Source organism: Neolamprologus brichardi, chromosome 18 (genome assembly GCF_056152115.1).
Source record: "Neolamprologus brichardi isolate AB-2024 chromosome 18, ASM5615211v1, whole genome shotgun sequence".
NCBI lineage: Eukaryota > Metazoa > Chordata > Actinopteri > Cichliformes > Cichlidae > Neolamprologus > Neolamprologus brichardi.
In genome coordinates this window covers 28,247,870-28,271,707 of record NC_142121.1, presented here as the reverse complement: position 1 = coordinate 28,271,707, position 23,838 = coordinate 28,247,870, and the positions used below count along the sequence as shown (strand labels likewise).

The following is a 23,838-nucleotide window of genomic DNA, read 5'->3' as shown; positions in this document are numbered from 1 at the left end:
GAGAGAGGATCTGTGTGATGCTCAAAGTGAAGTAACAGAGGAAGAAGCTCAGAGGAGAAAAACCCCTGAAGTGCTTTATTTTTGGACGACTACCTCTTGACTACTTTGAATCCTCCTCCATTAGCTAAATGACTTTTTTTTGTGCGTAATCTTCTACTTTTTTTTATTTTTTTCCTTAAAAGCATACTTTTTCACTTATCAATCTCTACATTTATTCCCTTTTTCCCCCTCCCACCTGCTGCATCCACACCCTGATATTTTTCCAGTGCTGTGGCAGCTGTTGGCTCTCTGATTTCTTGATATGGCTAAATAAGAGGTGGAAGGGTGGGGGGCTTGCCGGTGGTTTTCTTTGAGGGTTGAGAAGTTGAAGAGGGAACCAGGAGAAGAGGAGGAGGATGGCGGTGGCTCTGGAAGAAGTTTGGGGGCGGGTGAAAAATGTCTGCAAGCAGAACGGACTGCTCATTCTGTCTGTGCTGGCCGTGGTCATCGGCTGCCTGTTGGGCTTCTTCCTCAGAGGCAAGCAGCTCTCCGAGCAGGTCAGTTAGTCCCCCTACTCCCACCCCCGGCACCCAATATAAATGCGCTACCCTGCTGGCCCCTTTCTGTCTTATCTCCCCACTCATTGTCAGCCCCTGGATTCTTCTTATGTGATAAAATCAGATCCTCACTCCCCTGTATCAGCCTCTTTAACTCCACTCCATGTCATAACCACCAGCATTTACATAAACATACTCTCAAGCTGCAATTGCAAAAGAGAGGCCAAAATACGACATGAAAAGGCCTCAGAGGTGACAGTATATTTTTTAAAAAAAACTCAATCAAAGTGGTTTGATTGCTCCTAGAAAAGCATCAAAGGTCAGACTCATTCACGATCCAATCTATAAGCAGGGACACTGAAAAAGCAAAGGACTTTCCAAAGATGAGGGAATTGTATTTCTCCAAGTTTAAAATGTGAAACAGGGCTTTTCAGATCGTCTATGGCCTGTGTGAATCCATAGAAAAGGGATTGCTGGTGGGGAGATTAGTTGTCAGTTGCTCGCAGAAAAAATAAAATCACATCAAGGCATGCCATTTGTGTTTACTTATATAAGTCACACAAGACTGAATGGGAAGAGATCTTCAATAGTCGGAATTCAGGAGATGCTAAGAGGCTGCTGAGAAAGCATGTCTAAACTAAATGTAACTGAAAAATGACTTTGATGTGCTTGAAACAGAATTTTTAAAAAATGGGAGTTGTTTGAAAATGAATGATGAGGACGTAGATGTGTGTGTGTGCTGTCGGATATATGATGAAATATGTTGACACTGTGGGCATTTGAACATCCGCCTGCTGTCAGAGTCAGTCGTACGACATCCCGGTGCTTTTGTTTTGATCCATGTGGTGCAAAAAAACCCAAAGCTGTGCTTTTATGACAGCATCAGTCATCTGTTTTATATTTAGCACACAAAGCTTGAAAAGGTCCACATGTAGAATACCTTACTCTAGAATGGGCCACTGTTATTTGGCAATAGCTCACAGCAGGCACTCAGAATCCAAAGCAGTGCTAAGGGTTATGGCACATGTCCACCAGCAGGCGATCCAGTGAGTCCCACTGTGAGTAAATGCGTGTCCTCTTTCTTCAACTGCTGTCTATTAAGGGTTGCTGAAGACACTGAAGTCATCAGTCAGCTGGCAACTATAGTGCTGTATAGCTCCATAGATCCTTGAGACTATTTGGTAGCCACATCAAAATTCTTCATAAATAAATGGAAGTAAATGCAAATAGAGAATCAGTTCAGATCATTCATAAAGTAATAGTTATTTTATCTTTCCCAAAATTATGAAGTTGCCTTTACCTGGCAACAGTTGATTGCTGATATAGAACAGTAACGCGTTACTTGTAATGCGTTACTGTAATCCGATTACTTTTTTCAAGTAATGAGTAACGTAAGGGATTACTATTCCAAAAACGGTAATTAGATTACCGTTACTTTCCCGTAGGAACGCTGCGTTACTGCGTTACTAAAACCGTGATTTTTTGCTAGAATGTCTCATGACAGTGACGTAAGCAAGTGCGATGTTTGTGACAACAGCTGTGTGCAGATCAACAATGGATAATATATCGAGTACGGGAGAGAGTATGAGCTGCAGCGTTTAAAGCGTGGAAGTACTGACCTTACTTTAAGTTTGATTCCATAAAAAGTGACAAAAACATTAGCGTCCATTGTGCGTGGGAACATCTTTTTACATCTTTTTACAGCGAAAAAAAAAAACCCTAAACTTCCAAGCAAGCACCGAGTGCGCTACCACGTAATGGGAAACTCACAGAGAAACTCGCGGATTCTTCCACTGACCGCTGCGGCACACCTGCACCAGGGTAAACCTCCGCCTACCGCACTCCTGCTTTACAGGTGAAAATAGAGCAACAGGACCGCTAGTCTTTGACTTTATTTATTTTCTGCTGTGTTTTACTTGCATCTATTTGAAAGAGTGAGTGTAAACACACACACAAAAAAAAATATGTGCTGGAATGTGCAGAAAATAGGTTTAAATATTAAACAGATTTCTTCCAGTCAGAGAATGTTGCATATAATTAAATTTTTGCTTGATGCATAAAGTTAAAAGATTAAAACTAATAAAACAAGTTTTAAAAAGAGACCTTTCCATTTGATTACATTTTGTATGATGGATTATGCAGAAAAAGTAGAATTGGTTGTAAATCGTGTTTTTAAAAAGTAACTAAGTAACTAAGTAATTAATTACTTTTGAAAATAAGTAATCAGTAAAGTAACTGGATTACTTTTTGGGGGGAGTAATCAGTAATTAGTTACTGATTACTTTTTTCAAGTAACTTCACCAACACTGGTTGCCATACAATAGTACACAAGTTGTCACATTAGTACAGTGTAGTGATGGAAATTTACAGTAAATAAAGTCACGCAAAAATAACTCTACTTAGTATTTAAAGTCTGGTTAATATTTATGGTCTGAATTATGGTCTCGTGGAGCTTATGCCAGCTGTCATAGAGTTTGAGGCAGGATACTGTCTGCACAGGATTGCAGTCCTGTCAAGGGCCGGGCTCATTTTCTTTAAAGAAAAATCATTTCTGTCAGATAAAAAGCCAAAAGATCACCAGTGTCAGCCGGCTACACGCTCTGAGCATCATGACTGAACAACGTTTTATGACAGTTCATCTTACAGTCTTTGAAATCCTGAGAGCCCCACAGTCCATCACTGCCATTCACAAATTAGCATCAGGGTCAAAGACAGTGTTTGACTTGAGAAATAAAAATTTTAACAAATGCTCAAAAAAAAGAACAAAATCGCACTGCAATCTAGTCTGGCGTAATAGTAGTCAAGAAAAGCTGCACTGTTACACACAAATGTGACATGTCTCGTTCTACACACTGTATAGCAAGTTGCAATTTTGCTTTTAGTATTTCTGCTTGCTGATTGCCCAGCTCAGCATCCTGACACAGGGAGGAAGAATATGATGTCTTATGCTTGCTATACGTTAATATTTGAAATAGTTGATTTGCTTGTTTAACTCTAGTTCAAGTAAAGAGGCGGAGCAAATTAATTCGCTGATAAACGACACTAAACAGTTCAGTGTGCTTGTCTTTGACGGTCTCTGTGGGTTGAAATAATGGGAATTGTGTAAAACAAATAATATGAAATAAAATAAATAAATAAATAAACCTTTACCAAATACAGTAAAGCAACAGAAGAAATGACATTTACAAAATATCACTGAAAATTAAACAGTAGGAAGATGTATACACCCATTCACACACTCGCATGTATCACATGTGAGTGTGTGAATGTGTGTGTGAATGGGTGGATGACTGGATGTGGGGAGCGCTTTGGGGTCCTTAGGGACTAGTAAAGCGCTATACAACTACAGGCCATTTACCATTTACCATGTAAGGAAATGTATTAATGATGCAGATTAAAGGTTTGAGCGGTATTGCCGTTTAAAATATAATTTTAATTAGAAGTTGTGGCTCACAGAAATGTCAAAAATAAATGACAACACGTCACAAAAACAGCTCTGTGCACACTGTAAGAGCACTCAAAGGCTGATTGTTTCCCAGATGGTCTGTAACCCTGCAGCTCTGTGAGCACAGAGAATATTTAACATGCACTAATTGCACACGTTGTAGAAAGCTACTGTTGCAGAGTGATTCAGCTGCCCAGCTGCAATTTAGAAACACATTAGTTTGCCATAAAACAATCAACATCAAGACAAGGCTTTGATAAAAGCTTTGATGCAAGTGTTGATCATCGGGCTTCGTGGCATAATCTTTGGGTTTGCATACAAACAAGCATACACGTTTGCCAGCCCGTGGCTTCAGCGTGTGTGTCCGCAAGTACCACATGTCTAACAAAGAGTTTGCTCTGCTTTCAGCAGATGCCAGGACTCAGTGGCAGCTGTGTTTGTCCCTCACACGCAATACAAAGTCTCACACACATGCACGTAAACATGTGCGTGTACATACTGCGTCCGCCCACATTGTTACACACACGCGCGCACACGCATGGCCATTTAGCCTTAAAAGCTCTCCCACTTAAAAACAGAAGCAAAAAGCTTCTATTGCTCCATCATCTCATGCACAGATGTGATGTACTTACATTTCATTTGTTCCAACTCTTCACCTCCGTTTTGCCACATGCCCCCCCCTCCCCCACCGCCCATCTGTTTGACCTGCTGATTAGGTAATCAGTTAAGTGCAATGTTTTTTGTGGGAGCTCTTCTGTAAAGGCTGTTGATCGCAGTGATATCAACCAAAACAATATGTTTCTGACATATCTGACTAATAAGTGATAGATTAACTGTAGGTATGAAAAGTCATCACTGACATATTTATGTTAAACATCAATGTACCTCTTTTTTCCAACAGATTTTCTTTGTCACATAAGATTTTTTTAGGTTTCCACCTGTGTAGTTGAAACTAGTACAATATTAGTGTGGAAAAACACCTGATAAGCTCCTGGTTTCTTTGCAGAGCTGCAACTTGACTTTTAAATTGAAATTGAAATTGAAATTTATTCTAACATGTTATTATACAGTAATCTGACTTTGAACACTTTGAAGTATTTGAACACCTGCTTTAGGGGATTCAGACACTTCAAATCTATCTAGTCTATTCAGAGTCTTCATGCTTTCTGTAACTGCTTCAAAGTTTCTTGACATTTGCTTTTAAAGACTTTGTCACAGTGTGTGGAAGCAGATTGTGTGGAACAAAGGGCTGATAAAAAAAAAGGTGCAAACAAAGGCCAAGGCAAACTGATGCAAAACTAAACATTAAACTAAATTGGGTGAACTAAAATACAACATGAAGAACGCTGACATGGACATGAACAAACCTGGACATGTATACATGAGACCTGGAAACATAGTGTGAAGGGGAAGTGGGAACACATGGGGAAACAGCTGATTAGAATGACAGGGAAGTGAAACTAAACACAATGAACATGGGGCACCAGACCTCTTCAAAATAAAACAGGAAACATAATGAGACTCAGGAATGAGACTTAAACACAGGGGTGAAGACACAAGGAGAATCTAAGAAACAATGAACTATAACGGCAACCTAGGAATAACGGAAATGACCCTGGATTGTGACTGATTCTTTTTTCTTTTCTTATACGTATTCTTGAATTTTTACGCAACAAGTGGCTTTGATGAAAACTTGTGTTTGTTTTTGACAGCTGAAAATAAACCATAGGTGAGGGTAGGGACGTAGATCGGTTATGGTCACGAGCTGTGGGTAGTGACCGAAAGAACGAGATTGCGGATACAAGCGGCAGAAATGAGCTTCCTCCGAAGGGTGGCTGACCTCTCCCTTAGAGATAAGGTGAGAAGTTCAGCCATCCGGGAGGGGCTCAGAGTAGAGCCGCTGCTCCATCACATCGAAAGGAATCAGTTGAGGTGGTTCGGGCATCTGATAAGGATGCCTCCTGGGCGAGGTGTTCTGGGCATGTTCCACAGGGAGGAGGCCCCAGGGCAGACCCAGGACATGCTGGAAAGATTATATCCTTCGGCTGGCCTGGAAACACCTTGGTGTTCCTCCGGAAAAGCTGGAGGAGGTGGCTGGGGAGAGGGAGGTCTGGGCTTCTCTGCTCGGCCTGCTTTCCCCATGACCCGGCCCCGGATAAGTGGAAGAAGATGGATGGATGGATGGATGGAAAATAAAGGGATGAAAATTCCAACTCAACCTACGTCACTCAAAATTTCAGTTGAAAAAAATGGAAAAATTCTTTGAATGTGGGATTGCGTCAAATTATGATTCAGTGTGATTGGTTCAGTGCTTTTTAGCCGTACTATGAACAGAGCTCTAAACTAGTACATGTTTAACGCCATCCTTGTCCTTGCTTTGCAGCCATTGTGTTTTGAGCCAGTGTAGAAGGTTTTTTAGCCAGAAAAATCAGAAAGATGGCAACCCTTTTCACACACATGCACAAAAGACACACTGAGGCCTGTTCAGTTATTGAATGCAAAATGATGTTACTGATATTGATGTTGGATCTTGAAAACAAATTTAGCCTTTGGTTGAAAAAACCCCAACAGATAACATGCAATCTGAAAGTGACTGAATATAGTGTGTAAAAGGTCCATACCAAGTGACCTAAGAGGTTTGCAAGGCTCGGAGCGTTTCTGCAGATCCAATCTGTTTTGTGTCATCTTTACATGGGAGAGTGTAATCTAAAGGGCAGCTGTATACTAAAAAAGGGTCTGTTTGGTAAGTTACAAAAAGAAGGCAATGTCTGATTTAGAGAGGATGTCATTTTACAATTTGTGTTGCAGTAATAATAATGATGTTGACATGGTTTTTGACCTCAGATTTGTTGGCAAAGTAAAAAAAACAAAACAAAACAGCTTTTCTCTTCTGCCTGCAGGAGGTCAAGTACTTCCAGTTTCCAGGAGAGCTGCTAATGAGGATGCTGAAAATGTTAATTTTGCCCCTCGTCGTATCGAGGTAAGGGCAACACAGCTCTGCACAACACTAACACATAAACACAACATTTCACTGCCACAAGTACTAAATGCTGAAGTGGATAAAAGAGTTGTTTAATTATCTACACTGATGTTGGCTTTCAGCGCTCCAAGCCAATTGTGATTAAGATAAACATTTTTACGGTACACTGAAGTTTTATATTATACATAATAACAATATTGTGCTGCAGTGATTAGTAAACAAAATATCTGCAGTCCCTATTTTGACATCAGTGTCACTACACTCGTCCCCTACCTCTATATGTAGTGAATGATTTTACAGGTTGCACACCGTCAATTATGGTATTGATTATGACTCTGAAATCAGGGTCTCTGTTCCTTTTCTACCATTATGCTGTTATGTTATGGTGTGTTTACTGTAATCTACAAGAAGAGTTCCTCGTTGTAAAAGGAAAAAGAAATTAAATGCTGAATTATAAAATAAAAATATACATCTTTCTATTTTCAAAGACATTTAAAGAGAGCAAAGCCATTTGAGAAAAATGTTTCTGCAAAAAGAAACTTGCGGAAATAGAAAAGCAAGAATTCATATTGCCATTTTCAAATTACTTTTTTGTCTCAGACTGACACGAGGAAAAACACCTCCCGCTGTCTGGTGACAGCAGGAGGTGTGGCTTTTGTCCACAAAGAATCTGCACTGACTGCAAACTTGAAAAAAAAATCTACCTTGAATACTTTTTAAAAAGCAATTTGTCAACCATTCATATGAAAACCCACGAGCAGATGCCAGGTATGAAACTGCAAAGCCAGTCCACTCTCCCTCCTCGGTTATACATTTATATATACAACACAGAGCGCAGATGCACAAGTCGTCTTTTACAAAGAAAACACACTGTGGGAAATTGCTGTGAAACAAGAAAGAAAAAGGCAATTCTGCATGCTTATTGTGATAAGACGTGTAAGGCCTGTTGGATGAAATATATTACCACTGCAAGGCAACGATAAAAGGCATCTACAGATCAGATTTAAAAAAATTAAATAAAATAGAAGATTAAATTAAAGCACATTTGAATAATATGTATTAAACAGGAAAGTTGGCTCTGGCATGCAGTTAGACTGCAATGCAAAATATGAACGTACTGCAATTATAAATGAATCATGATCATACTCTGATTTAAGTTTAAAATTGTGTTGGTTGAGGGCCTACAGGAACCACGCCCCTGCATGGCTTCATGTTGAGCGAGGCTGCTGGAAAAAGCACAGCCTGGATCTCTGTTCTCTGATATTTACTGCGCCCAATTACATGTTTCAGCATTAAAGATTAAAAAATAATGTCTATACGCAAGTAAAGCTGTTGCCCTTTTGTAGCTTCAGATGCATTCTTAGTAGAGCACAGCTTGCCAGATTCTCCAGTTTGATTATTTTAGGCCCAAAGCTCTTAGTTGCCTGCATGAGGTCAGTGATGTACTGAACACACACACACAAAAAAAAAACCTCCCAAAACAAATCATGCGAACGCACCGGTTACATGCAGGCTGCTTTGCGCAATAAGCTACTTACAATCTATGCAACAGCAAAGACTGGATGAGAAGTTAATCCTCCCTCTCTCTGTCTCTCCCTCTCTGTCTCTATCTCTATCTGACAGTGTTTATGTGCCTTTCTTGTGTATTTCTCTCTGTCCGTCTTTTTCTCTGCAGTAAAAGCGTGAAGCATTGTGCAGTCATTTGCTATTTATACACAGCCGTGATCCATTCCCCCAGATTCCCAGATTCAGAGCAGGCCATCCTCTCAGCGCAGGTTTCCTGCCAAGAGCGAAGCACGTGAGGACAAGAGACGTTAACTACACCTAATCTGAAACAGTATCTGCAGGCAGGAGGCCAAATGCAGCCAAGTACAATGCTCTGTTAAAGCACACAGAAACTTGAAAGCTATCAGGGCGACTCTATGATGCTCTGAGCGTGGAGATTCATTTGAGTCTGTAGCACACAGATCCTGATACCTGCCTGGATCTCGATGGGGGCAATAATGGATAATAAAGGTGGAAGGGATGACTTCTTACTGCTACACCTCCTGCCTTCATTTCTTTATAACTCTTTACAGGCATGCATACAGTGCAGTCACGCAAGCAATGTCCTGCTTTTGTCGGATAGCTACACTGGGATGCACAGACTGGCTAGCTGACATAGTGCACGGTACAGTAGGGCTTATGTAGGGGTGAATATCCTTCCCAGCCCTATGGCCTGTCTGTCCCCATTTTTCCCCTCCCACTGCCATCTGCACACCAGCCAAAGCGGAAACCAGATTATCCCATGAACGCGTCATGCTGAATCAATGGCAACTGCACTTTGTGCCTCCCTGTGATCCCTGTTTATTTAGTTTCACAGGATTGAAATTAAATCTTTGTTTTAATTGTAACAAATACGGACAACGCGACGTTCATTCGGTTCATTCAGGGTCCATTTTGATGAAGGCCTTTAGAATTTAATTAACTTTGGCTCAGATCTGAAGGTCAGAGATGAAAAGCGTTTGTTTTTTTTTTTCAAAATGTGCAGCATCCACACAACGAGCACTTTACAACCACACAGTGAGTAAGGAATAATTGGCAGCAAAATGAGCGTTACAAAACAGATCTGAGTGGGTGTGCCACAGGTTGTTTACACAGTTTTCAGAATTGATTGTTTTTGTAAAACACACACACAAAATGAATTGGATAGAAATCCAGCTGTTTGTATGGGAGTTTAATGTAGCTCTCACTCTCTTAGACTGAATCAGAATCAGAATCAGAATACTTTATTGATCCCTGGGGGAAATTATTTTTTGTTACAGTGCTCCATTATAAACCAACATTAACAAGACAGACAATACGCTAACTAAGAATAGTACAATATACATATATATATATATATATATATATATATATATATATATATATATGTATATATATATATATGTATATATATATATATATATATATATATATATACATAAGTCACTTATTAATAAATAGCTGGAAAAGAAACATGTGTAGTTGTAGCAGAAATCTCGGAAATCTCAGGATGTGTTTTCTTAACGATAATATCTGTTTTTGAGAATTCCTGTGATTTTTATTTTGCCCCACGATACGACACGCGATTAATTGCTCTTTGTGTGGCTCAATAAAATTGGCAATGCCTGCCTGATTTCAGCTCTCATACCCGAGGCAGGTGGTCAGCTACGGCGCACTTAGGTCAGACAGCCAGAAGTTCCCTGTGAATATTTCCTAGACAGAGACTATAAATAGATGTATAAAGAACTACAGTAGTTTAACTGACACGTCATAAGTGAATGACATATAAAGGACATGCACTCGACTATAGCACCAAATTCAAGTCCTTGCACCTTTTTCCTTCGTTGCTAGAGTGATTTAGTGTTGCATTTGGACGATTAGCCGTCAAGCTGCAGAAATCATGTTGCAGTTGTGCAGAGCTGTGTTCTTCTCTTTAGCTTGACTGTTTTGTTTTGCTGGCTGTCAGAATGCAAATCATTCCTTTATATTTCATCAAGTGCTTTTTTTTATTATGGTATTTAGGAAAAGTTTCTAATTAGCTGCAAATATGCGTTTAACCTTGCTGTGCTGAGACAGCTTGACGGTAAAGTGTGTCTCACCTACTGAGTAAGAGAGAATCTGATGCTGGGCTAGTTAAATGTATTTGAATTGAACGCCGTTATTATAAAATTTGATTTCAAGGGTAAAAATGAACTTTACAGATTTATTTGGTGACCTGAATGTTTGTGCATTTAATCAACATTATTATAAATCATAAAACTGTCAAGACAACATTCGCTTTGTTCTTGGACTCAATTATGGTGTTTAGGGGTTTTTACTAAAGCATCCCTGTGTAAACGACTAGAAACAAGACTGAGCTCAAACAGTACAGCGACTGCCTGCCATCGTCTGGCTTAGCTTCTGTTGACAAGAGCGAATATTTTGGGTTTCTGGCAGATGCAGCAACCCAAGACCTGTTTCATACAAAGGTCATTGTTTACAAATGCAGATAAGTTAAAATAAAATAATAAAAGTCTATCATTAGATTGTAGCCTGAGATTTTTAGTCTGCATTTCAGCAAGTGCCTTCCATGTTTTGTTTCCAGACTACAAATGAAAACCAGAAATCGTCTGGCACCCAAAGTCCCGCCTAAAGACTGTTTACAGAGGTTAAATCTTAACTCTGTACTGCCAGCTGCCCATTTTACTAAAAGTTTACTAAAAGAGACCAACATCACAACATTCATTTTTATAGCATTCGTTTTGCCATTGTCTGGTGTGCTTCAGTCTTGGCCCTGATCCCTGAACCCTGAAAGGGAGATAAATAGACCTACAGCTAAAATCCCAACCGCATGCTGTATAGTGATGTTAGTTTGCTGGGGAGGTCACACAGTGCACTTTGAGGTTTATAGGAAATTGGTTTTCTTAATCTCAGCATACAGTAAAGAGAGTCAGATACCACAGCAATGTCTGGCAGAGCTATGCAAACTTTTCTTCCTGACTAACGCTGATGCCCATACAGCAACCCACCAGCAACTAAAAAAATATGAATTTGTTAATAAGTCATTTATTAATACATAATTCTACTGAGTAGCACTCAAAACAGCGTTCTTAAGCTTCTCCATGACTCGTTTTGCTCCAAAAGACACAGGCTTGTATTAACTTTCATAAAGTGGGCAAACGTTGCAGCTGTTCCTTAGAAAAATGTCTGGAAATGACTGCGGCGATGATTTCAAAATCTAACGTTAGTGGACTAAACTTACTGACCGTCTGATATTCAAGTCATTTCTCAAAAAGGTAAACATGACTTTTTTCTACATGATTTCATATGGAGCTCATAACCCTCTCTGTCTAGGTGCCTCATTCTATTTTGAATGCACAGACTGATGATTGATTTGAAAACCCTTTGAATCAAAAGTCTAAAAAGAACCATTTTGATGAGATTAATGTACCTATTAATGATTTCATCTTGTGGCAAGTATGCTCCTGGATAATTCTGCCCATTAGGAGCAACTGAGCCTCTTTTTTTTACAGTATATTGGCACAAAATTATAATGAATACTCTGAATATATTAAGCATTGAAACTAAACTGAACATTGATTTGATCTCCTGACACACAGGTCATAGCATCACTGGATTGCCACGGATTCCAAGGAGTATATACTCCATTGCAAGGAGTCTCTGCCTCCTCTGTTTCATCTCGATGTGGGATTACTGTAAAGCTCTAGCTCAACGAAGGTAGAACAGGGAGGAGTGTAAGCCCCATATGGTCCAAAAATCTTATGGCAGATCTGCTCTGCATGTGCTTGAACCATCACGGTCAAGGCAGCTACACATGGCAGGCTGTAATCCTACCTTGGCGCAGATATCAGAGAGAAGGACAAAGATCTCTCAAAGATTTCCTAGCTCCTAGCTTAAGATTTAATGACCATCTTTGTGTATATGTGACATAAATTCATTATAATTATCTCTTGCGACTCCAGTAATGTCTAGGATACACCATTAGATCTTAGGCTGCCAACCTATGTACAGTATATGCTGTCCTGAGGAACATCTATGGGATACCAGGATGAGTAAAGGCAGTTATTCCCATCATAGCACCGAGATGGAGCGGTGGTTAGCATTAGCTTGGTTCACAGAAACTTCTGGGTTTGAATCCACCAGCTGGACAGGGCTTTTCTGTGTGCACTTTTCATGAATTCTCTCTGGATACTAAATACCAGCTTCCTCTCAAATTCTAAACTTTCCATAGGTATGAATGTGAGCCTAAAAAGCTGTCTGTCTGTGTTAGCTCTGCGATAGACTGATAGCCTGTCCAAGGTGTATCCTGCCTTTTGCCCTGTGGCAGCTGGGATAGACTCCAGCATTTACTGCTATAATCAGGGGTTAACATGGACTACAGTGATCTGGAATGGCGTTGCAGGACCCTCAACAAATGAGTGCTTAAATCTCATTTGTTAATCTGATTGGCAGATTAGGGTAATAGTCAATACTGAGTTAGTTAATTTCTCACGTGCAGTCTGTCACTGCTTCCAGCCGCTTGTTCAGTAATAAGAAAATAATGGCATCCGACGCCTTCCTTACACCAGCAAGGCATCCTTTTTCCTGCTCATTACTATAATGCATTCATGGTGCAAGTTGCAAGATTGCATTCACAGATACACTGAAGCAACTTTTCCTAAGTAGAAGGTCATCTCAAAACACCTTAACAAATATCAGCAAACACAAAGTGCTTATGTGCTGTTTTTCATACGTTGTAACTTGGTAGCTAAATGCAGATTTGCTAAATTTCCCAGGGAGAGAAAAAAAGGTTAATGTTGGGGAGAGATACTGTAGAACATCTAAATAATACTAAATTGTTGTTATTCAAATGTTGCATGAAAATACTGTAAAAGACAATTTGGTTCAGTTTAGCGCAGGGTAAATAGCATTGTGGTAACATTTATAGTAATGCTACGGTGGCTCAGAAAGGTCAAACACAGTGTAGCTTAGAAAAACACCAGAAAAATGGTCCAAAGTCACAAAAAAAAAAACCTGAATAAATCTCACAAAACACAACACAAGTGTGTTTGGGGATAGCATAATGTGTGAGCAGCTGCAGAAGTGACAAATAACAGTAGGTCGCTAATAGCAAACATGTGTCTAGAGTATTTTATGATTCATATGATTAAAACATTTAATACCTGCATCTTTTTCTCCCTCACAATACTGGTGAAGCCTCCACTCTCACGGTTCTGGGTCAGTTTGACCCAGCATTTTGAGTTCTCTTGTTTTGGTTTATTTTTGAATGATCGTTTTGTTCGCTGGTGCTTTGTTGATTATTATTATTATTTATCTATTGTTTCTGTGATTCTGGTTTTGGTTTTTGCTCTCAGGTTTTGTGTTCTCATGTTTGCTGTGGGTTTTGATCTGTGTCTAGTCTGCGTCTTTGTGTAGTGATTTCTTGTTTACTGTTTTATTGTGAAGGTCTGCGTCTCATGTGAGTGTGTTCAGTGTTACATCCCTTGTCTCATCTCGTTAATTACTCCAAGCTGTGTCCCCCATCTGTGTGTAATCTCCCTGTGTTTCTCTGAGTGTATTTAAGTCGTGTCTTCTGTCAGTCGCTGGTCCGTCTTTGTATCCACCGTGTTTCATCTGTGTGTTCTCCCTGCTGTCCATCGTCACTTACCTCTGCTCATCCTCCTTCATGTTCATGTCCTGGTTTGTGTTCAGTAGTTTAGTTGTTCTCAGTTTAGATAGTCTTCAGTCCCGTTTGCCGTTTCTCTATTAGCATTTTGTGTCCAATAAACCACCTCCTCACCTTCACGAGTGCCTGCGACTGGATCCTCCTTTGTTATCTCCACACAGCTCATCTCACTCGCCGTGACATCCGCTTCTTTTAAACATGTCTCAGTGCAGTCCTTCACATGTCCTTTGCATTGAAACAGCTTTTCCGTCACAATCCTTTCTTTGTGTTTTGTGAGGTTTTTCTCCACTTCTATTGTATTTTTATTCAGTTTCCATTGTGTTTTGCGAGCTTTTTCAACATTTCTTTTTTATTTCATCTTGTTTTCTTAAGTCGCAGTGCATCTGACCTCTCAGGATTACCGTATAATTCACAATGCAAGCTGTGCTGTTTGTGGTCAACGTGAAGCTACATGACGGCTAGAAGATTTCAATGTAAATTTAAGCTGATGATGTTGATTAAATTCATTCATCAAACTTTAACTTTTATTGTAGCTTCATACATACAAATCCACAAAGGGCTGGTGTATATATATATATATATGTATTCAGTTTAAACTGTTGTCTGCGATTATCCTGAAGATTAATGTTTTGACATGTTGCCAGTGCAATGCAGTGTGACATTCTACTTATGACATTTTGATTTTTCTGCTGGAGGTCATCTAATCCCTGAGCAGCTCAGGGCAAGCCCTTTAGTTATCATTTCTGCAGCTGCATTTGTTATCTGATGTACCAGTGGGTGCAAGGTTTATTCCCACGAGCGATGCTCCGTTCTGTGATTGCAATTCCAGTCACATCACAATGTTCAGTTCAAGGAGAAAAAAAAAACAGAAAAGGGTAAACCACTGAGTTTTTTTTTCTTCAGTAGACAGAAGGAAATAGTGGCTGGAATAACCTGCCCATCAGTGCAGTATGTATGTGATAAGAATTAATATCACAGTGGTTGGTGAATTATAAAGCGTTATAACTCATTATTTGTCCATATTAACATAGTACATTATATTAAACTGTTTACCACAGAATACAGACAGCAATTTACTGGTAGATAATATTAGATTTAGATCATATTCAAACCTCGTGGTTGGAGGCAAATACTTAAAGATAGTGAGGTTTTGAAATTGAGTGCTTCACCTTTTTCATAACATTCAGTTTTTTTCTTTTTTAGTTAAAATGCCAGATTTACCTTTGAGTGTCAAATCTGTCCACACGGGGTCAAACTGTCCAATGACAAAACAGGGTTTTCCTGGAAAGCCTTTAGAAGAGCAAAGGTCTAGACTGCCCTTGTGGAAAAAGAACTGGCAAAGGTTTTAGAGAGTACAGACTCTTACCTTTGCACTTTTTATTGGTCTTTTAAGAAAACATCTGCATATAGAAGCTTTTACTTTTTTGCTTTTTATTATTCCTCCCCACACTTTTAAACAAATATCTGTACTTTCTACTCTCTACTTCTATACCATTTATACTCTTTCAGCATTCAGCAAACATCAGCAAACACACAAACTGTCTGTGTGCAGTTTGTCTCACAGTGTGTTACAAGCTAAAGGTCCAGCTGCTGTATTTCACAAGGTGAGTAAGTTCACTCAGAGATGGAGAAAGATGTAGAAAGGCAGGCGTGTTGGATTTGTATAGGATGTGTTTTTATAAAACAGACTAAGCTGCGCTAACTTTGTGTTATTCAAATGTGGCATGAAAATACTGGGTAGTTTAGTGCAGGGTAAACATTTTAGTTTGCAGTATTGTGGTGAAAGCTGTGTTGGACTGATACACAGTGTCTGTGGTGCTCATGGTCAGAGTTAGACTGCATCAAGTGTAGCAGAGATGAAGCTGCATTTAAGCAGATGATACTTAGATTAATTAACTGAATGGCAACTTTATATCAGCTTTATGCTGACTAGTGTAAAGATAATATAAACAGTATAGTGTCAGTGTCGGGGATGGACGTCAGCCAGGATAGCTCGTGAAACTGCTGACAACGTGGATTCAGCTGTAGAAATCCAGAGCAGCAGGTCAGCTGATCACATCAAGTACAGAAGCAGAATTTACTGAAGCTCACATTAGAAATTATTGTGAGTCGTGATTATTTTCCCTGTGCTGAGACACTACACAGATCTCAGGGTTCGCTCACCTGCACTGTGACCCCTGACGTTACTCATTTCACTGTTTAGGTGTTTAGGCAAAGTCAGCCTCCAACATGTAGGCAACAGAAAATCGTTACTTTTTTATTCCTTTTCACTGCAGGTGTCTTTCATGACAGATTTAAACTAATTCCTTAGAATTATTTTTAGATAATAGCCATTTTTAGTAATAACTTATTTATAGTTTTGTAGCAAGGTAAAAGAGACTTCGTTTAAACAAATCACGTGATAAAATTATTGACACTGACATTTATATTCAGCTTCATTTTGAATAAGAAAGGTTAAAAAAAAAATTATTACCAGTTAGTTGTAGTGGTTTTCCAAAAAAACCCACAGAAATACAGTATATAAGACAAAAACAGAGTTTGTACAATTCTAAGTTTTAAAGTCAGTATTTGAAATGACCATCTTTACTCTGCAACACATATTGAACTCTCTTAGGCAAGCTTTCTTCTAATTTCTTGAAGTAGTCTTCAGGAATAGTTCTCCAAACTTCTTGAAGGACATTCAAAGATCTTTGGATGTCGGCTGCCTTTTGTTCTGTTCTCTGTCAAGATGCTTCAGTAATGTTCAGGGTCTGGGCTCCGGGGAGGCCAACCTTTCATTGACTGGTTTTCTATCCAGGTGTGTCTTAACTGTACTGGCAGTGCGTATGGCATTGTTGTCATGCTTAAGAATGAAGCCACTGTCAATCAATGGTAAAATCTGTCTGTACATTTCTGCTTTTATAATTACATCAGTGATATCAAGATCTCCTACACCACAGGCCTGAATGATTCATAGGTCAGTGTTAGTGGCTGAAGTAACAAAAAAAAAGTTCTCTGAAAATGATCAGGTATGAAGACTGAACTGAAGAGGGGCAAATTAGCCAATGACCATAGAAAATCTTTGACAGGTATCGAGAAAGCCAGCTCAAAACCATAAAAAATGACAAGCAAGTCTGAAAAATATAAAGAAATGAGCTGTCCAAGATGTACCCTACCTGTTGCCCTATGATTGACAAGTTAGGTTCTAATCCCTGTAGATGCATGGATGGATTGGTGCGAGGGATCTGTACAGACAAAGCACGTACAAACTCCAAAACACTTGCAAACTCCAAAACACTTGCAAATTCCAAAACGCATGCAAACTCCAAAACACTTGCAAACTCCAAAACACTTGCAAACTCCAAAACGCATGCAAACTCCAAAACACTTGCAAACTCCAAAACACTTGCAAACTCCAAAACACATGCAAACTCCAAAACACATGCAAACCCCAAAGCACGTGCAAATTCCAAAACACAACGGAAGTGCTCCAGGACGCTAGGGGCAGTGTTGAGCTCGATTTGCAAAATAAACGGCAAGTTTGTCTGTATGGGACGGTCTAGTCTCTGTCGCGCTTCCCAGGTTGCCTAGCAACCATGATACTAACCGCTGGAAACGTGTCATACAACTTTGTTTGACAGAAATGAAGGAAAACATATTTTGTTCATTTGTTTGTTTGTTTCTACAAGAGCTTTGTGTGATTTGATAAGTATCTGAGGTTGAGACCACAGGACAGTAAAACATGATTTTTGGGCTTCATTTCTGTACTGAACAGTCATTTAAGATTAGTTAGTAAATAACAATTAGCTAATGTTGTTCATGAGACTAAAGTCATATCACTTTGGTAATGTAAATATAATATGGCCAATATTATAGTTATTATATTAATCATTATTAGCTATTACAGCAGTGAACATGAACTCTGTGTCAAATACTGAGCCTCAGTACAGATTCAAGTTGCAGTTATTTATAGGTCTTATCACCTTAAATCTTCCCTCAAAGACAAGTATCTTTGACAGTGCATATATAGGTGTATCATATATAAGAGAGAAATGTTGTTCCTTCAGTATGTTGGCATTACTAAATTTGGCTCATTGCTTACATACGTGTGTAAAAAGAAATTATATGAGCTGTGATAACTGTTTCTGATAAAATGAAGAGTAGACTGATATATTGAATATTCCTTTATTGGGTGAGATATCAGACCATGTCATAACTGCTTTAAGTCATACAGAATAGATATCAGAGCCTTAAACAGGCTGACTTCTGCTAAATGGATCAAACTGGGCAGAAAGTCTACAAACACATAGCATCATTATAGAATATGATGTAACACTATAGATAAACTTACCTCAGAATATATAAAGCATATAAACAATTACAGCAATATGATGCAACAAACACAGCACTGCTACTAATCCAAAATACTCAAAGCTTCATAGAACTGAAACAAACATTTACTTTTAGGTCCATTCAGCTGCTGATACATACTTTAGGTTTCTGAATATTAAACTTGTTTCTGCCTTTCATAGTGTGTAACTTGAAGGCCCTGAGTACTTTCTCCCACACTGAAAACACTGGAATGATAAAATTATTTGAACATTACCTAATAAGACTGATTCAGGACAGACAATTAGTTATGTTAAACTTTTCTAGCAGTCCTTCACAAACAGGGAACAGTCTGTCTATTCTCTCCATCTGTCAGCTGCTGCTGGCTCTTCCTCCTCCTCTTCCTCACACACTGCTGAGTCCTGGTGGATCATCAGGGGTGCAAAGCCTCACAGATGATGTGCAGCAGTGAGTCCCTCAGTCTGTCCTCACTCTGGACACTTGCAGTTGTCACACATGGAAATCAAATGCGTGATAAGCTGCAGGATTCAAACACAAGTGTAACTTATAAATACACGTTCATACTTTTATTACACAATCAGAGAGAAAGAAAAAGAGAGAGAGTGCAGGACAGACAGGTGACAGTCTCAGGTGTATACACTGCTACAAAACAGCACAAAAGAAGGAGGACTGTGTTATTACGAAACAAGAAGAGTTCCCAGATGGTACAGTGGACACATGTGTGACTCCTGTGATTAAAGCATCTTTCTTTCAGCTTAACGAGTGAACCGTCAGCTCGTTCAAACACACGTTAAACTCCATTTGGCTCGACACCACCGAACAGAGGCAGCAATATAACATAGCTAACATTAACAGTGCAGTGAATCCTGCTTGTGCCGTGATATTCAGGACTGCAAACCGAGCAGCATCACTGACTTTCAGCCTGTTGTGTTTGTGGATATATGACTGACTTTAATTATCCATAAAATCATCACATTCTCTGTAAGATTAAAGTCAACTATTGAACGGCGTATAATTTGGAGTAAAGGCTTTAAAACCAAGTTAGTACAAACATCGCTAATGTCACATAACTTTCCCGACATGTGGCCAACAGTAATGTTTTAATGTTCTTCATTATAAAAAACATTTGCGCATAAATAAGTGACATAATATTCAGTACTTACTTCTGAAAGTTTACTCTTCGGCGGCTCCGCTTCAGCCGTTTTTTTCGGCAAAATTATCCACACCACAGCCGCGCTATGAAATCTGGGATATGTTGGGCCATGAAGGCTACAGCGACCCATCTTTAAAATTCAGGGAAATTAAGGACGCATTTGAGGGCCGCATTTCGAGCAGCCTTTGAATTGGGACAGCCTTCGTCGTGTCGCTGTGACGTAATCGGCCTTAAAATGCGGCCTTTAAGGCTGCAGACCCCAAATCCGGTCATTGGTACATCCTGGCTTGTGTAGTTACTAGGTAACAAAAGCTCAACACTGCCCCTAGCGTCCTGGAGCACTTCCGTTGTGTTTTGGAATTTGCATGTGCTTTGGGGTTTGCATGTGTTTTGGAGTTTGCAAGTGTTTTGGAGTTTGCAAGTGTTTTGGAGTTTGCAAGTGTTTTGGAGTTTGCATGTGTTTTGGAATTTGCAAGTGTTTTGGAGTTTGCATGTGTTTTGGAGTTTGCATATGTTTTGGAGTTTGCAAGTGTTTTGGAGTTTGCAAGTGTTTTGGAGTTTGTACGTGCTTTGTCTCTAGGGGCCACCGTAGATCTGCAATTCTGGGCTACTTATAAGCAAAATGAAACATTACATTAAAGGTTTCCTCACAGAGAGACTGTGCTTTCACTTTTAGTAAGAAACCAGTTTCCAGCGTTCCTGGGTTGAGTCTAATTGTGAAGCATTTTTGCTATGCAGAAAAAAGTTGTAGCAAAAGATCACCACAAGAAAGAATGTCAAAAATGTTAAAGCAGCACAGACAAAATTGCAGATGACAGTTTTTTAGTAGTTTTTTAACACTTTTTCACTTCATTACAAAGAGTTTTTTATGAGACCTGTGTCTTTTCCAGGACTGAGCGAAGAGAACAACAACAGCATAAACCTGAGTAAAAGCAGTCACGTTACTATTATTCCACTTCATTTTCAGATAACAGTACACAGCTGTAGATATGAATCTCTAAATCTCTGCGTAGCACCAGTGGACTACCAACACACCACCTTGACTTTATCCAGTGTAACCAGTAGTAATTTAACAGTGTTAGAATTTGCTATCATCCTGTACTTACACTTGTGGTTCTTTAACCATTCAGTTACATTTTCAACAAAGGTGAGTGATCTATGCAGATGAATTGACTGTCTGAACTTTAGTCCTCAGTAAATGTTTCATATACTCCAGACTGGAAAAGCATCATTTTTCCATTTAGGAAGCCAAGATTGTGCTATAGTTACCATAGTTACAGCAAAATCAAGTGATGATGTGACTTCGTTTATCATTCAAGCGCATCAGTGTTTTTGCAGCTGTGAAATTATGATTTGGCTTCAGTGGAAAAAAATTATCCCTCGCTTAATTTGAGCATTTAATAATAAAGTTCTGCAGCGTTTTAATGCAAGTTTCAAGCAAATGCTTCCTCCCATCCCAAGAATTTATTATGTTATCACAAACACACACACACACACACACACACACACACACACACACACACACACACACACACAGAGAAAGATGCAAGTTTCCATTCATGTGACCAGACTGGCTTTTCAAAGCGCAGTAGTCCCCAGTGTGAAACCTGCAGGAGATGGAGACTCTCTAGTTTGCATTTGAAAAATGATGGAAGGAGGCATGACAGTATGAGTTTCAGCACAGGCAGCGAGTGCACAGAAAAACTCAGCACATCCATCCAAACACTTGCCAAGTCGAACCAGATTACACAGGATGGGGAGAAAATCTTGTCTCCCCAGCTCAAGATCTCTTCACCGCTGTTTCCCTGCTTTCACGAGCATCACCCTCCACATCCTCCCACACTTCCCAGAAATCATTTGCATTTATTTATTTATTTTTTTACTTTTTTTATACTCACCGAGAAGCCAATTATGTGAATCTCCCTCATTCACTCCTTTTTTTTTTTGTATATATGACGAGCGTCACTATCTTTGTACAGTGAAAACAAATATCTGAAAAGACGCTGTATTCAGAGCTGCCCATACAAATGCAAATTAACATCGACTGTTTTGAATGTTTGTAAGAGCAAATTTTCATCGCCTTCACTGGCATCGAGGGATGAGTGCAAAGCTACACGGCTGGATTCACGTATCTTAAGGTAGAAGAAGCCGTGCCTTGTTTAAGACTGCAGAGGCTTACACGGAGAGCTTCTCGAAATTGAAACAGGCTGATTGAGACTGGTTAAGTGCTGCATTCATTTCAAAGATGCACACCTAGTTAAAGCTCTGCTTGCTTTCATATCCACATAAAGCATGTTATCAAGGTGAATGCTGAATTTGAAGCTTGCCAGAATATTTCCTCTGGCATTTCAGAAATTTGGAGCCTGTTGAACCACCAGCGGTTTATTTTCATCATAATACACTTTAAGAACCAGCATACTCATTCATATGTTTGGGAACTTTTGTTCTAATAGTCAAGAGTTTTAAAGTTAAATCTAGCATCAGTAAAGCAAGAAAATAATAAATAGTTGTATTTTGGATTGTGTAGTAGAGGGCCACTTGTTTGCAGGGTAAATGGTTACAGCAAGGATCTACATTACATGAGTTGGCTGAACATTTGCAGCTGCATGTAGCTGATCACTATTGATTTTCTTCTCCTGCAGGAAAACTAAAAATTCAGCTTCAAAATGTTGACTCTGACACTGAGCAGAAGCATCTCTTCAGCCACAATCTCTTCAACTCCCTCTTGGTTTCTAACTCTATCTTGTCTCTTTCCGCCTTTGTGTTTCCACTTGCTCCCAGTTTGATGTCCGGTCTGGCTGCTCTGGATGCCAAGTGCTCCAGCCGCTTGGGAATAATGACCATTTCATACTACCTGTGGACCACCTTTGTTGCTGTGGTAGTTGGCATTGTCATGGTTTACATCATTCACCCGGGTGGAGCTGCACAGAAGGAGGATTCTGAGGACAGCAAGAAGCCAATGACCAGCTCTGCTGATGCTCTGCTGGACCTCATTCGGTAAGAGACCACTAATTATTTCCTGTTATGCTCAGAGCGCTGCAAGTGTAGCGCCAGAAAATGCATAGACTATGTTAAAGAGAGTTGCCTAAGTGCTTGTATTTATGTAGTCCCATGGAAGAAGGATGAAGGGAGTAAAAACTTGTATGTATTTTGCTTTCTTTGGATTAAAGTAAGTTTATGTATTTAGTGTCAATAGTTCAAAAGTGAGGCTTCGGAGAAATCTGAGTCATTAGATGAACAAGATGTTGGGAAAGACTTTTGTTTAACTCATTAAAATTCAGCCTGTTGTTGCTTTTTTAACCAACATGGAAATGTTGTATTTAAAAATGAATAAAGCTTAAAAAATGCTTAAAAATTTCATATCAACAAAGTCATGGAAAATAATCTTAAGAAAAACAATTTAGCAGAAAGAAAAAAAATCCATGTAGAAGATGGACTTTATTCCAGAGCGAATCTAATTCACATGCTGTATTGCTAATGTGCGTGTTTTGGCTTTTGCGGATTTGCTAATGAAACAAACGTGTGTAGGATATAGCGCAAATGAAAAGCAGATTTGCTCTGGGTGCTCATGGAGGCAGAAGTCAAGGAGGTGCTTGAGGCCGGAGTGTAAAGCCTGAAACCTTATGTGCCAGTGGGTTATTGTGCTAAGCTAATTAGTGCTGCTGAAGGGCCGGGTTGTTGTGCTAGAGATAGACCTGAAACATGACAGAGACTCGCGGCAGGTCAGTAGACTAAAAGAAGAGCGGCTGAGGTGTGGACATGTGCACAAGGATATCTGATATTTATTGTGGTTTTGCACAGAATGGGAGGCAAACAAAAACATGGAAATTATGAATTATGAACAAATTTTGTTTTTTTGGAAAAAAAAAAAAAGAACTTTTAAAAAAATATCAGGAATAAAATAGAGTTGGAAGACTCACTTCCAGTCACACTGTCAATAAGAGGGAGTAATAAACTGGCCAAGCCTATGAAATCCATCTATGACCTGATCATGTGCAGTGGTGAAGCTTTGTTGTTCACAGACTCTGTGTGTGTGTGTGTGTGTGTGTGTGTGTGTGTGTGTGTGTGTGTGTGTGTGTGTGTGTGTGTGTGCGTGTTTGAGGGGGGGGGGGGGTTACAGAGCACAGCTGTGCTTTGGATTTATCCCGCAAAGCTTCTTTACAGCCTTCATCTATCATGCAGGCCTGCTGTATCACTCGACTGTCA

General features: G+C 39.5%; 1 protein-coding gene across 1 annotated transcript in view; it reads left to right on the top strand.

The window, feature by feature from the left end:
* Nucleotides 1–395: 395 nt before the first annotated feature.
* The window catches only part of slc1a7a (solute carrier family 1 member 7a), a 41,649-nt gene continuing 18,206 nt past the window's right edge, over nucleotides 396–23,838 (top strand). Inside the window, exons 1-3 of the mRNA XM_006786903.3 lie at nucleotides 396–536; nucleotides 6,882–6,961; nucleotides 22,414–22,629. Coding sequence (XP_006786966.1) covers nucleotides 396–536; nucleotides 6,882–6,961; nucleotides 22,414–22,629 — 437 coding nt within the window. The remainder of the gene's footprint in view (nucleotides 537–6,881; nucleotides 6,962–22,413; nucleotides 22,630–23,838) is intronic.